The sequence below is a fragment of the Dermacentor albipictus genome, chromosome 3 (assembly GCF_038994185.2).
Source record: "Dermacentor albipictus isolate Rhodes 1998 colony chromosome 3, USDA_Dalb.pri_finalv2, whole genome shotgun sequence".
NCBI classification, from domain to species: Eukaryota; Metazoa; Arthropoda; class Arachnida; order Ixodida; family Ixodidae; genus Dermacentor; species Dermacentor albipictus.
In genome coordinates, this window is record NC_091823.1 from 158733401 (window position 1) to 158749473 (window position 16073).

Here is a 16073-nt window from a genome sequence, read left to right on the forward strand (position 1 = left end):
TCCTGTGCAGACTTCACTGCTAGCACAGTGGGCCTTGTTGTAGTGAAATCACCACTGCCAGTACAGTGTGAAAAGGCTGTGGTTCTGTTTACATTTGATTGGCCAACGCTGCACATGCAGCATTAAACTGTGCCCCCGTTCTTCCCCAGCAGCCAGTGTCGCCATTTGGCAAGGTGGTCAAGGTGGTGCGGACCGCGCCCGAGCCCAAGAAGAGGCCCCGGCGCGAGAGCTTCACCGATGAGCCCGCACTCTTCAGCCAGCCAGACGTACTGCATAAGGAGCACGAGCCACAAGCAGCGGCCGTACCTGCGCCATCCGCTGCTGCACCAGTGACAACAGCCGGAGCCACGGCACCCGTGGCAACGACTCCGACGACACCCAAGCCTGCTTTCCTCAGTAACGAGTCGGTGTACGACTCGGTGGAGGCACACGTGGCACGCCTCGCTGGCGGGGTGGAGCACAGTCTCTTGCCGACCACCGTGCCGACACCTGTTGCAGCTGTGCCAGCCACTCCAGTGACGAATGCACCCGCAGCACAACCTGCGGGGGCAATCGTGTCTCAGCACAAGCCTACGACTGCTGCCAAGCATGGTGAGAACTGCAGCCTTTCTCTTCTCGGCAGTCCTCTCGTTTGTGATTTCTGGGAGGAAAGTGGGGAACTGCAGAGTGGAGAGACATAGGAAACAGGGATACATTGTTGGAAACAACTTCCAGCGTTCCTGGCTAAGTTGTCTTCAATAGCAGGGGGTTAGTCTTCACAAAGCTTCCGATAACTGCAATCCGGTGTCACAGGCGCCGACTACAGGGGGGCTCCGTGGCCCTAGCAGCCCCCCCCCCCCCTCTCTGGTGTTTTCAAGTGCCATTGCTCTGGACCCTTTCTGCACTATCTTCATAATCAGCCCACGGTTTTCGCGCGCGCACACGCACACACACGCACACACACATGAAAAAGGCACGGAAGCCTAGCCATAAATTAGGGGCCTATTTCACTGTCCGACTACAATTCATGTTAAACAAATGTTTTCTGTTGTTGGGCCTGCGGGGCAGTAGGGTGTTTGATTTTTACAACGAAGTGGCCTGTGTAGCTAAGGATTCTGTAAGTCCTGCCCACTTCATTATAAAGGCGCTTGATTGTATAATGGGAACCAAATCTGCTCATTTAAGTGAAGATGCCTGTAAATACTGATTGTGCAGAAGCAATTGCATTCAGTTCAACTGTTGTGATCATGCTTATCATTGTTGCTACCGCTGAGTATTTGGTGCCCTAATGTGTTTTCATGTAACAGTAGCACCATCACTTCTCCATTCATGTTCTTTTGTCCCACATTTTCTCTGTCGCTGCTCCCAATGGCTTGTGCTTTTCATGGGCATGAAAGTGAAAGAATTCGAATCATATGCACTCTGAAATTGGATATTGCTTAGATTCTCTCTGTTTGAGCTTTGGAATTGCAGAAGTTGCTCCTGCCATGATGTCTTCTGCTCCAAAAAGGTTTTTTTTTTTTTCTTGTTTCTTTGCAAGCCTTTGTAAGGTTCACCTCTGTAGCTGAGGATGTTTGCAGGACACATTCATTGCTAAAATCAATTGCACAAGATGGTTGGAAAGACTGCTCTATGTCTATTATCTTGAGCTGTGTCATGTTGCCAGTTCACCAAAGATTCACCTGCACCAGGTCCTGCAATTAATGGGATCTAGTGAAATCTCGATATAATAAAATTCAGGGAACCACACCAAATTGTTTGTTATACTGAAAGGTCGTTATAGAGAAAGCCCCAAAATTAACCATTTTACCCATCAACCCACTATAGTTCATCAGTTGTCACCGTATGAGCTATCCACAAAAACATCGTTGTCAGTTCTAGGCTCGTGCTGTTGCTATTATTCATAGATTCCGCTGCCGCGCACCACCGCTGTACAGTATATAGAGTGGCATGCGCAAGAGAGATGCTGGCACCAAGGAAACAACTGAAAAAGGAAGCTCCATGCCGCCTATAAAGCGTAATATGTCTTCTTCTCCCCCCCCCCCCCCCCCCCTTTTTTTTTAAACATTTATTGCCGTTTACACTGCAACTGTCTAGCTCAAGGCGGACACCATAACTATTCCAAAGTGCAAGCATGTGCAAACAACACCGTCAGGAAAGTACAATCGTGCCACATGCCCGCGAGCACAGAGGTTGCGTATCTCCGCCCACGTAACTGGTACATCCACAGAAAGAAGCGCGACAGAAAGAAGGACAAAAGAAGGAAGATGCTCGCCTCCGTGGCAAGACGACACTTGTCTGGGCGGAGCATGCGCTCACAAAACGTGATGCATCCTCACCTCCACAACAAATAAATTATTTTTTAAAAAGCCTACCGGTGTTTTTTCCTCCGGCTCTGTCTCAGGTTTTCCAAACTCGTGGCGCTGCAGCGTCCACTTTCTGCACCTTGTCTCCTCGCCTACGGTTCCAGCTGCCATAAAGAATATACGGAAATCTAAGAATACCCAGATTTTTTAATGTTCGCTCGTAGTACTGAGGCATTAACATGACACATAAACTGAATAACTATCATTATTGTGAAAAGTTTGGCATTCTGAAGTTCTCAGTACTGAAATAATTTTACATTGAAACTATGCTCAGTCCGCAGGGGATTTCTAAAAAGGTTGTTAATCGGAAAAGTATGTTAATCTGGTGTTTGTAGTAGCGAGGTTTGACTTTACATAACTTTTACTTTACCTTTTACCCTGTTTCATATTGTTATGCCCCTTGACGAATTCATCTGTTTCAGGACCTGCAGAAGCCAAGTCAATGCCAAAGAAGCCAACACCTACAAAGCCGGCTGCCGCAAAACAGGGCCACCCGGGCCAACCGGACCATAAGAAACCGGCGCTGGCCGTAGCCGTCAAGTCGGCACCGCCACCACCGAGTCCCGCTAAAGTGAAGCATGCCGGACAGCCTGCGGCACCTTCGCCAAAGACGCCCAAGATTGCCAAGGCGAGCCCCAAGACACCCCAGGGGAAGACGCCGGGGTCGGCAAAGAAGGCGGAGCCTCACAAGCAGCCAAAGAAGATGCGGCCCGAGCCGCCCACTACACCAGTTGCAGCAGTAACAGCACCAGTGACTGCCACCCCGCCTGCCGTGGTTGTGGCAGAACGGCCAAAGAGGCAGAGCAAGGAAAAGTTTAAGCGAGCCATGATGCGCAAGCGAGGTGGGTTGGGGCCGCTCTTTTCTCTGTGTGCAAAGGGGAGCATTGCTAATGCCAAGCACTTGGCCGCCATTACTCCTTGGACAACGCCGAGAGTCATATTTATTCGGGAAATGCTCCGGGGTCACATGCTTCTTGCTGCAGTGCCTTGAATGATAAGAAACGAGGTCACTTTCCCTTATGGCCGTAACTCAAAACAAATGCTGATTCTGAAATGTGCAAGCGCTTGTGTGAGCACGTGGCAGCCACCGCAGAGCAAACTGAAAAATCAGTTTTGGCGGAAGCTCTTCCAGAGCAACACTAGGTGGCGCTTTAATCCTTAATTGCATGAATTATGAAAAAGTTATTTTTAAAAATTATTTTTCCACCTTTCATTATAAATTTAATGAACAAGAACAGATACTAAAATTTTCAGATTTGTGAAGACTGTAATATTGAAGATGAAAATGGCCGAGCGATCTTGCTGCCATGGGCAAAAAACAAAGCCTCACTGACTGTGTGCTTGTTAGTGCAAAACAAGTGCTTTCTGCATTCAGGCATAAATGAACGTTGCACTTCCTCCATCTTACTCATGACTTTTCGTGCAAGATGGCCGCTTACACCTTTGCAACTTCTAATGTAATTCTGGCCAATGGCCGACTTATTCAGAACGGACTTTTTGGGGTGGCATTGCAGCAACTGGTGCCTGCGCTCTTTTGGCTTGAATCTGGGATTGGGTATATTGGGAAGCAACCTTCCTGGTTTCTTGTTGGGTAGGCACTTCTTGTGAGAGGTCAGGCAGTCTGCACTTTCTGTTTTGAATTGAGGCTGCATGGTGAAGTTGTGCTGCATAATCTCGGAGACGGCGCATTGTTTGCCTTTGTCTTGCGGGCCACTGAACAGATGACAGCGCATTGGCCATTTTCTCGCTCAAATTCATACTGTGCCAAATATGGCACGCATCAATTTCCAGTGCTCTATCCTAGTTGTGGAGGTATTAATGGGCTCAAATTGATGAGACCATAGAACATGCCAAAATAATTTTTCCACAATTCTGCAGTAAAAATTTAGCAAGGAAAAAAAAAGCAATTGCTCTCGTTTGCCCATCCGACTTTGTGTGCTGTGTGCTAGTGGAAGCGCACTAGTGGAAGCACACAGCGGAGGAGCCAAGGGGGCAAATCCCCGCCAAAAATTTGAGTGTCTCAACAGCGAGAGGGCTTGTCACAGCACGCCACTGCTATCTCGGAGGCCACGTGCTGAAGATGCAGCTACGTGCAGCTGTCCTGTGTAGAGCAGCAGTGCAAAGATGAAATGGATTTTTCTGTCCTTTTGAGATTGCATACGTACATATTCTTCATTTATTTAACTCAAAATTAGCAATAATATTATTACTGAGAATGTTCTCTCAATCACATAATCATCCAATAGCTGTTGGTGGGCTTCGCTGCTTGCGGTAATGACATTGTGAAGGGATCGTAAATTCCCTGATTACAGCAGGTTTTCTTACTGTGTTAAAGAGGCGTTTCAGGGCCCCTCTGGGGCTCGTGTAAACGTTTTTTTTTTTAACTACCATAATGGCTCCATTTGTATGTTGTGTATATGCTTTATGACATGGTTAGAACATAGAAATATGTCTGCAGATAGTGTGGAAATGACAAGTCAACAAAAGCAATGATTGTATGATGGTTATTGCCATTATGTTGTAAGGTGGCCTTTTGTCATAAGCCTGCAAGTGAGTGTTGCTCGTGACGAGCTGAGGTCGTCAAGATCTCTTAGGGAGTTAAGTAGAAGAATGTCACTGGGGGCATGTTTCACGTATTGCTGGCAAAATAAGATTGTTGCATGCAACTGTTATTCTGTGCACATGTCTGTCACCTTGGCAACTTGCCCTCTTTGCAGAGATGGGTCGTCGGGTGGATGACGAAGACGTGGAGGACAGCTCGGAGGAGGTGCACGACTCGGACTGGTCTTCGGAAGATGACCCAGAGCGGCTGTGGTGCATCTGCCGCAAGCCGCACAACGACAAGTGCGTGCTTGGCATCTTGACTCGTTGTAGCGCATTCTCATTCGGGGCTGCAGTTGCCTTTTCAGTTTGCAGGGGAGCACGAGTCCACATCAGTTACGTGGTTGCGGGAGGTACCTTTTCTTTCCCCAAACGTGCACCAAAAATGCGATGGCAGCGTCATTTGTATCACAGATTCACTGTGCTGCAAGAAAATCCTGGTGGCCATTCAGCCACGGCAGATAAATCTTGACTTTGGAAAATGTGTGTTCTGAATTTGCTGAGAGCTGGTGTTACGTGCATGGCCGATATGTGCTGCAGTACCTGGTGCTATCCCAGGATGGTTTTCCATCACGTTGGAGCAGTGCCCCCACACCTGTTTTCTTGAATGGGTCACTGTGTCTGCATGAATATAATGGTTATGCTCCCACTAAAGCAAGTACAGGAATCTTTATGACCCAGGAAATTGGTAAAGGTACTACAACATGTACGAATGAAGTGTTATGCAGCCACATCAATGGGTTTGGTTAAGGTCCTTTTAATGCAATGTGATGGGCAGTCTCTTCATGTCTCTTCATAGCTTGTGGGAGAGAGTGTATCGTAGTAATGGGTTGTCCATCCCTCCGTGCTAAAACGTGCTGCCACGGATGTGGCCAGGTCCAGGAGAAGACCTGGCACTACAAGAAGATTTGATCCAGGCTGAATATCTGCCAGTGCAGCTGCCGGTACAGACCGAGGCCATGGGCACATGTCATTTCATCACTTCAAAATCCATATATCACACTTGTTGCAGAGCTTGTAGTGGTCTTTGAAGGCCTTGAATATCAAAATGCCATTTTCAAAGCCTTGAATTCTGTTTTCAGACGAGTTTAGCTGATTTTCATTAGATGGTTGCATACAAGGTTTGCGCGAGCTACCAGCTTACCGATGGTGTCTTTGTGCGCCGCACAATTAGGGGGCACTAAGCCACGTCGTGTTCGTCTGTGGAATGTGGAATAAATCGGCAGTCTTACATCGTGCAAGCACAGCTGTAGTGGCTTTGTGGTAGGGAGCCATCTTTTTGTTTGTGATAGTTTGTCAACCCTGTTTCTGTATTTGAGGTCACCTTTGCACTACCATGTGCCCATTACCCCTTGTCAAGGATCCTTACGATTGGAAACTCAGTTTGTGTGCACCAGCTGCCTGTTTCCCCAACAATGCCCATGCACAGTTCAGGCCATGCTAAGTTGCATGAGCAGAGCTTCAGCATAAATTTCCTTCCATTGATGCATTGGTTTTGCCCAAGAGTGTAGCGATCTAGGTCCTAAGTTTGCTGCATAGGATGCTCAAGAATTGGCGTGTGAAGGAGAATCTTGCACTGTATTTGGAGCATGATTTAAAAAATTTTTTCTGGCTGACAGTTCTCGGAGAAAAAAAGGAAGTCAATATATTCATGCAGGAACAGTGCTTTTTCACAACACAGTGTCAACATGCCCAGTATTTTGATTTTTCTTAAACACCAAATGCCTTGTGAGGAATAGTGCCTAGTTACAACTGTCAGCAGTAATCCCAAAAGGTAGCAGTGCACATTCTTGCCTAATAATCTACGTGGGAAAGCAAGGTAAGGACGTAGGTACCCATGAGCAAAGCTCTGAAATTCAGTTCTGCCAACAGCTCGTCACAATAACGTGCAAAAATAAAGGCTGCGGTCTTGCCGTGTAGACTGACGTAAGTGTCTCACAGTTGTCCTGTTTCAACTGTTGCATGGCTTTCAAGCACTGCCTGTGTTGCGTATTTTCTGTTCACTCATTATGCTTGTTCTCTTTCTTTTACTTGCTACTTCTGCTGCTACCGTATTTACTCAATTTTGAGCACCCCCACTCTTTTTTTTTTTTTTTTTCGGCACTTGAAGTATGGTGATATGCATATGGGCCTAGGCAGTGTTAGCCATGCTCATTTGCCATGACGATTGTTGCATGACAGCACTTTGGGGCATGTAGGATGAGCATTGCATGTTTTACAGCATTGAGATGGCATGCGGCCTTTCCTGTCCGCGCTTTTCTTTATTGCTACTTCATTCAAGCAGTCAGAGTAGTTGAACATCATTAACATTCCTTTAAAAATCCATAAGACGAGTGAGAAAATGACTACTGGCAACCGTCGGCCTTCCAGCATTGTGTTCATGATTGCAGAACACAGAAACGGAAAACGTTCTGTTTTCTGCCACCCACTCACCCTCCCAATTTTTTCTTTTATTAAGTTCTTTGTAAATATATTTCTGGAATAAGCAACTTGTCACAGTGAATGTATTGAGCCTAGCACCTGCATTGATAGGCTGCCAGTTGGTTGAAGTTGCGGACACATCTGCTCATCTCTTGCTGAAACGGCACTGAGGAACTAAATGAATAGTGTTGCTGGCATTGACACATTTTAGTAGATAATCCCTTTGTAACATATCTTATGTGGTCCTAGCGTCCATCACTAGTCACTGTCATAATTTCAATACAGATATATTTCGTGCACTTAACAGCAAATATTTTTAGGCCTCTATACAGCCACGTTACATCTCCCCTTTCTGTTATCGACCTCACCATTGACTACTACATAACATTTCTTGACGCTTTTTGGCCATCCCTCGCCCTTACACTGAAAAAAAAAAAGAAACAAACGCACACATATATCATCATCATCATCAGAACCAAATGCAACAAACATGGGCGGGCCATGGTTCGGGCAAAGAGAAAGCAAAAGTATTAATGTGGCCTATGAACGTTGGCACAGCTGTGCCCAATGCTACTGACACTTCTATTTATGTTCCTTGTGTGTGTTTGTGTCTGTAGCAGATACATGCAGGTTTCGCTCGTCTTGGCCGAGTCCTGTCCATGAGACAGCACGTGTATCTACTGCATTACTAAAATGTTCCGGCCACAAGGGTTCATACTTCTGGCACTTACTAGAGCCACATTTTTCAATATGTTGTGGAACACCAATCTAAAAATAAGGGAGGGCTTCTCACGAACAGAATGTTATGCTTCGTCAATTAAGGCTAACCAACAAACTTTTGATTTATCACTTCAGGAATCGCACTTCAGCAATAGCCGAACGGCCACCTTTACCATTAGGCGAGGCGTAGTAAGTCGGAAGAATTGCAAAAAAACAGATGGTATGGCAATGCCCCCCCTCCCAAACTCGTGACATAGATTGTGACGTCTACTCGGGCACAGCCGTTTGCTTGCGGGTAGTGGGGGAATAGTTTCCATTCTAAAGGAACCACAAACGTGACATAAATTTCAAGAACTTTTCTCAAGGTGTAAAGGGCCAATCAGAAAAATTATTGATGTCACAGCTGGGCACTGGCACTATGGTCATGATGCAAAATTTAAAAAGAAATTTTCTCAATTAATAATCGAGGCTTTTTTGCCAAATGAATGGAAATAGGATTTTAAAAGATACTAGGCAGTCTGTGCTGATTAAATGTTTCCCTTTGCTGTCCCTCCAACAGTACAGGCTTCAAAATGATGTTTGTTCCGAGCATTGAGTCTATTTCTGGGACACTTGGCAGCAGCTTGTCGGAAATGCTTGACTTGGGTGTTCCTGAATGCCTGCTACGCCTCATTCACCACCGAGTGGTTAATCAGTGGTAGCCAATCAGTTTTGTGCGATTATGTACAGGAGAAAGCACTGTCAGGATAGTGCACAGCTAGTAGCAACGTTTACACCAAGCCTTTTCTTATTTTTCTCTTACTTTTTGCTTTCTTTTTTTGTACCCATACAATGCTTCAGGCACATAGTCTACAACTGCACACGCAAAGGTAGTGCTTCAGAATCCAGAGCACTAGGGAAGGAAACAATGCTTCAAGTGGTGTTTCATCCACCCTTGGACATTTCTGATTAAACCTGTTCTTCAGTTTTGGTTAAGATGTTCAATTTTTGGTAGAAAAATGAACTTCTGCGGGGTTACTGGTGGGGCAGGTATGTTGTTATGTACCAGGTTCGACCCGTTATTCGTTTAAAGAGTAATAATTTCCATTATATTTTGTGAAACAGCTGCAAATACTTTTTGAACAGTGCATGGGAAGTAGCTCTGTCTTTTAAGTTTTGGCCTAGGCTACCGTAGGTCAGCATACTCGCTCACAAGTAGACTCACTCATGATTTCTCCATACCGATTTTGCAGGTGTAGGGTGTGAGGGGATGTGCATAGGAACAGGAGTAAGTACTAGTTAACAGCGCCAGTAGGAGTGCGGGTTACCGTCGGCGAGTGTGATTGGACAGGGGTATGTATGCGCGGGAGTGTTGGTGAGCATGAACGTAGGGACAGGAGTGAGTGCCGACGAGTGGGAGTACATAGCCCACGAGGAGCTTGAGTGAGTGCGCAGCCTACAGAAATATTGTTCAGTGAGCATCCGTTTGCTGTGCCCACTTGTGTAGATTACATATTTGTGGATGCAGTAAAGGTATACTGCTCTATGGATTCAATGATGATGAAAATAGGAGTTTGAGCGAAGCTTTCAACAGCCAGCCAGCACTGCTCGGTGCTTGAAAGGGGCCTTATGATGAGATCGTACTTGTTTCAGGAGAATTTTAGGTTTGGAAATGAGTATTCTTTTGAATACAGCACATCTATTTTCCCATCGGCATCCTTGCAGGAGAAACTTGACCTAACTCCACATGCACACATGATTGCTCCGTCATTCACATATCCTCTATCTGCAGTGTGAAAATGTCAGCTGCACTAGATTCTCTTGAATAGGCCAAACAATGGGACATGTTAGAATGTTCAGTTAGTTCCTACAACAAAGTGTAACAGGCATTATAGCAGACTAGCATTGTCTCCATGAAAACTAAATTGAATGCACAAGAGCAGAGTGGTCTGTCTTGGAGCCAGCCTTACACTGCTGTCCTGTTTGCTTTGGGGAGCAGTTTGTCTTGTCTTTTTCTGAGGTCAGACGATGTCATCCTTTACCGCAACTAAGAAACCAGCATGTCAGGGGGTTAGTAGGAAGTGGCATCTTGATGCGTCATTGTTGCATTCATGCAAGCATCCTTGAGAAGATTATTTGTCATTACAGCTTGTTAACAAAAGCAGCATAAGATGCGTGTAAGTAAACCAATGCACCTACAATGTACAAAATCCATGGGAAGGCTGTATTTGTATTACGAGTGGCTGGATATACTGGAAGCATTTCTCAAATTCTTATTTCTCTTAAAATTCAGCATAAACATTGTAGTTATAACCATTTCCTGTCAACAAGATCTAAAAAGTGGCACCACTGGCCTTGTTTTCATTTAACTTCCTTTTTTTTTCAATTACACATTGCAGACAGAGAAGTAGATGTATGTAGGTATTTATACGTAAATTGCTTATGTCTGTGTCAAGCTAAGTTTTGTGCTTGGACCAAGATACATACCAAAAGACCAAATGCTGCTTCTGTCACAGTGCTTTTGCTCGGTACTGCACAGTGCCATGCCCGTCGCCACGGCTAAAGAGGCCCGTGCACATCATTTCTCCAATGCTGGCTGCATACAGTTTGTGTTGATCAAGCCGGAGACCCTTCACGCGATAGCGAGGCTGGAATGCAGGAGGCGGGCCCATGGAGGGTGCTTACAATCGAATAAATACGGTACGCGGGTGGTGGGAACACTGCTGTCTGACCTACGTGCACTAACAAATGCAGGCTACTCCAGCAAGCACGGTGCAAATCTAAAGAGCGTCCATCTCGAGGGTAAGCGTGCCATTCTGGAGCCGCTCTGGTGTGCGTGTGTGTGTGTGTCGGCTGCATGATTTGTTGGTTCTTCGGTAATGGGCAGCCCAAGTTCAGGTTGAAGGACTGTGCAAATGTTACAAGGGTACATGCAGGTTGAGCGTGTATTGCAAAGCGTGCATCTCGTTGTATTAGCTACAATTGTCGGTGCCCTATGCAGCTATCAAGCGAAGCCATTTGTTGTCGCAGCTGCTTGAGAACCCTATTGCCCAAGCCTGTCGTAACTTGGTGGCTATTCTACATCAACAGAAACTCGCACCATGTAGGCCGGAATCTGTCTGCGAGAAAGCATTACAAGGCAGTGGTAACAATGTTGTCTCCTTTGGTTTTTCTGTTATTCTCTGCCTCTATGTGAACGCCTCCTGATATTCACTATCTGTCCTGTTGAAGAACCTGTGGCTCGAACAGAAGACGGCCATAATTTTGAAATGGGGCTGCAGAGGAACCCCAGTGATGTGCCACTGTCCGTGTCACTTGAAGTGTCTCTGTTGGATTATCGAAATCTAAAAACAAAAAGGAATGCAAAGCACCAAAGCAAATAAAATAAGCGCTTGCTTTTCTTTTCTGCTGCGCCCTTGAAAGTCTATTCTTAATCAATTGCTCTCGGGGATAGCAGAGATAATTGCCATATAGCTACTACTCTCCGCCACCTGCTAGCTTCGTGCACGATAGCTAAGCTATGTTGAGGGAATATGTGGCACAGCTTTAGCTTGCACATGCAAAGCTAGCAGATTGAGTGGTAACGGTGTGCTTTCACTTCTGCATGATGCATTGCTCAGCTTAACTCACTGGAGCGTTGCTGTGAATGCACTGAAAAGGCAACACAGCACAAAAAAGCAGTTGCTAAAGGGCACAGCTCCTGCATACCTAGCGTGTACTAAGGCTCAGCTGCTGTATTGTGTTGTGTGCTGCTGTTGCTATGGTATCATACTTGTAGGCCATGCCGGTGCAAAGAGTGTTGCGAGTCTTACTTTCGTGTAAAAGGTTGGTCTGTTAAAATTGGGTAAATACGGTACACCGCCACATTGCTCATTTGTCAGTATCATCATCCAGGGCCCGAGAGGCTTTGACAAAAGATCTTATATATTGCACTGACTGGAACTTGGAAAAAAAAGTATATTGTCACAAAATTTATATCAGCCGTGATTGCATTTTGTATGTATAAAATTCCAAACTGCATCTGTAAGCAGAGTGGTAATCACCGGTCATGTGCTTGCCCACCCAAGATAGAAAACCGGGCATCAAGCACGGCTAAATGCTTTCACAGGGATGCCATGGCCCGTGAAAACTTCCAAGCTGCAAGCTGGCAGTTTTCCGTTTTGGTAGGGGCATTGCGCTAGGTTGCCAGATTAAAGTGACTGTCATGCTAGTCCTTGTGCATTTGCTAGTCCCTGTGGAATAGCCCTACTGCTGCTGCTTCACAAACAAAAGTCGTGACTGTCAATATATGGCAACGCAAGATTGGCCCACATGCCCATTTCAAAAGTTATTAGTTTTTCAGGTGCTCACATGATGCAGCTGCAATAGCTGTGGCTTTGATTATTTAAGCAGTGATGGGGCTGAAGCTCTGGCAGTCATGTTTTACGTAAGACACCCTTCTTTTCAACCACTGATACTTTGAAAGGGTACCTTAAGCGAGGAGGAATATTACATGCAAGTGGGCATTGCAAATACAATTGCTTTTGCTTCTCTGTGTTGCCATTATCTTTTTTTTTTTTCAATTTGCCTCTTGTTAATTGGCCTCGGGGTTATAATGACTCTGCCCATTGTACACTAGGGGTATCGTGCTCCACTGTTTAGTGAAGCTGCACTTCTGTTGCCTTTACCAGGGCAGTAACCGTTGAAACGAGATGCGTACACTAGAGACAAGAAGTACACAGGACGATTGCTGGACAATCCCGCAAGTTTCCTTCCTGTCTTCAGCACTCTGGCTTCAGAATTCAGTCTACGAAAGCTATCATAGACCAAAGAGTGCGGCAACCTCTTATACCTCTGCCTCACAGGCACTCGGAAGTCTTTTGAACAAAAAGATTTCTCCCGAAAAAGAGTTTCGCCCGCAGACACACAACGGGGAGTGATCTCTTTCAGAAGCGGTGTTTTCTGGAAGCAGAGTTCGTCAATCTCTTTTACAGCTGAAAAGGAGTAGCCTCAAAACCAGTGGACGCTAGTAATTATCATATATTAAAGAAAATAAGCAAATGCATATTTTTCTTTTGCCTAGGCTCATCATAAGAAATTATTTTATGTTTCATTTTGCAGAAGGTGTAGTAAGCCCATTAATGCTCATTCTCTTGTGTGCTTTTGTACTCCCTTGAACACTTGAATTCTTGAACACTAGTGCCACACTTTCGATAGCTTGTCCAGAAGGGAACACTACAAAAAGATTGTCAGTGCTGCGTGTCTGTTATACAGCACCTTTTCATTAAAAAGTCTCACCTTGGTAAAAGACCACTTGCATAAAAGAGTGTTTATGTGCTCGTGTGACGGAGGTATTAATGCAAGAAGCTGTCGGGCCATTGTAGGAGGGTGTGCCACATCCCATACTCAAAGTGCTGGGAACAGGTGAGAAATTTGAGCAACGTGTGTACTTCTCTCTTGCAGTTGGATCTTTTGTTCATATTTTGCCCTTAGTTCATCGCATACCAACTCGTCCCAGCATGTAGCTTTGTCGTGAATGCAAGCTTAACTTCGAGACCCTGCTTTGCACAGATGTCACATGGATGCCAGTGTCTAACCTCATCCTCAGTGCAGAATGTTTGCTATGACATCTGTCAGTAGTTCCTCTTACTTTGGCCAGGGAATTGAGTTAATTGAAGGAAAAAATTAAGTCCTGCCAACAAGGCCGTGCTGAAAGGTTGCAAGAGCCTAGCGGCTGTGGTTCGGGTGACCGTCATAGACTACCATATCTGTACACATATTTTGTGGGCAATTGCCTATGCCTAATGTCGGAGCAGGTACGTGATAACTTAAGGAAAACTAATGCTGCACTAGATAGAACATCATGTGCAGTAATGGCAACAATGTGAAGAATGACGTTTTTTTGTTTAGCCCATTTTCACTGCTTGTGTCTGATGCAACCAAACAAGAGAGTGACGATCAGCCCTGTGAGAGCCAGAAGCCACCAGTCTATACGTGAAACAAAATTCCACACATTTTCTTGGCCTACCGTATCGCAATTTACATCAAGAAAGGCGGCAACAATTTTCTATGGCTACCAATATAGATGTAGGCCCAACCATCACAGTAGCTACAACAAAACCAGAACCATAACACCGAAACCACTTACATGTTTATGACAGTGCAACAGAAGACAAAAGAGAAAAATGTGCCGCTGAGATTTCAGGTATTATAAAAATAAAGTGGTTTCTTGGTTATTATTCGGGGGGGGGGGGGGGGGGGGGGGTATTTGTGAACTAAACGTAACAGCGCAAACATATAAAACGAGCCACAAAAAGAAAGACACGACACACACTGGCCATCCTGACTGGGCCAAGTTGGGGCTCGACATTTACTTGGAAGTCGGGACTGTTCTGCAAAATTTGGGACAGTTTGCAACCCTAGACCACTCGCTCTGCCAAATACAAAAAAAAAAAAAGGCTACATTTCCTCCGGTTTTTTGGGGCTCTTTCGCATGCGATTGCAGTTTAGGTTTTGTACCTTAGTCGGTGGCAACCCATACAGTGGGCATGTCGGTGATTCTTAGGGCCACCACGTGCCTTGCATGAGTCAAAATATGACAGTCAAATTTTCTTGTTTGTTAACTATCAGGTAGCACTTGAAAGAGGTTCTTTTCAATAAAAATGCCAGATGAGTGTTTGTGCTCGTGTTGACTGCCTTGTCCTCTAGTCCACATGTTGTGCTCATGTCATCTATGCCTTCTTTCGTCACGTGTGTGTGTGTCTCGCAGTATCAACCTGTACTAATTTAAACAACTTTCTATTATTCTGCTGCTTACTTTGCGGGCTCCAATTGGCTCTCAGAATTTTTTTACTTAAATTACTTGGTTAAATTTTCCCTTAGTCTCGTCTCGGTGTAGCATCATCGGTTGGCTTCAGTGTTCGTCAATAGATTCTCTGGCTAATTTTGAGTTCACTTGTAGCAGTGTGCCATCTAGGGAAGTTATTTTCCCCCTGAACAGATTGGTGAGTACGATATGGTATGGTCGGCAAGTGCAACGTAGCACTAAACAAACCTCCTTGACACTGGCAACATGGGCGAAAGAAGAAAGCAAACCATGGCATAAAGCTGGCGTAGGTGTTGAAATACGTTTGCCCGTCTAGTCCAGTGTTAAGCTCGGCTCAAAAAAAAGCAACTTTACAATAAATTTGGCAATTAAGTGTTAAAAGAACACTTTCAAGTGTGTGAAGTCGATCATGTTGACAAAAAAACCTAAATATCCAGCAGAAATTGTTTCTGTTCGAATGTTTATGCTGTGCACCTTTTTGAAAGATTCTGTTAGTGCAAGAAGATATAGTGTAGAAGTATAACTGAAGAGGGCGCTTGTGGAAAACATCGTGAAGAATTGGCTCGCATGTCAGTTTTGGAAGCATACTTGCTCTTTTTTATCATTTAGTCCTAAGAGCGTAATTGCATCATCATCACCACCATGCATGGCCACACCTTTTTAAGCCTTGTGTCTGCATGTTCAGAAGCGTGACAATTTGCACTTTAAACAGACTTATTGGTCATAAAAAATAGCAGGCTTAATTTGGTCGCTTTTTGTGGTAATTAAGTACAAAAATAAAAGCTTGTTGCTTGGCTTTGTTATGGCAGTCCTGTATGTCTTGTCAGATAACTGGCTGGGACATAAGTAACTTGCAGATATCTCCTATTGCATGGCTTAAATGGCACATGCTACTGTTTTAGTATTCCTACCCATTGCCTACTAATTGTTCAAGTACCGAGAACTGTTGGCCTCGAGTGGAGATCTTGGGGCTTAGCACTGAATATTTTACCAGCTTTATTTTGGCACTGGTACCTGTTCTATCTAAAAATAAAGTTGTCTTTCTCCACCATGTTTATAATTTTGGGTGTTGCCCTAAAAGAGCTGGCTTACTTATATTGAACAGCATCTCTAACCCCTTAACTGCCGATGACGAGCTACCTCATTGTGAACTTTCCACAATTTTTGCATGTCTGTGTATTTCCAATTTCTGGTAATGTTGC

At 45.0% G+C, this 16073-nt stretch overlaps 1 protein-coding gene across 4 annotated transcripts in view; it reads left to right on the forward strand.

Annotated features, from left to right (window-relative positions):
* Nucleotides 1–16073, forward strand: part of pps (protein partner of snf) — a 141336-nt gene that overhangs the window by 59517 nt on the left and 65746 nt on the right. For 2 of the 4 annotated variants that reach the window (XM_065440522.1, XM_065440525.1), the window contains exons 7-10: nt 150–591; nt 2768–3187; nt 5063–5189; nt 10821–10868. In XM_065440522.1, the coding sequence (XP_065296594.1) occupies nt 150–591; nt 2768–3187; nt 5063–5189; nt 10821–10868 (1037 nt within the window). The remainder of the gene's footprint in view (nt 1–149; nt 592–2767; nt 3188–5062; nt 5190–10820; nt 10869–16073) is intronic. The other 2 variants (XM_065440524.2, XM_065440526.1) reach the window with 2 other exon arrangements.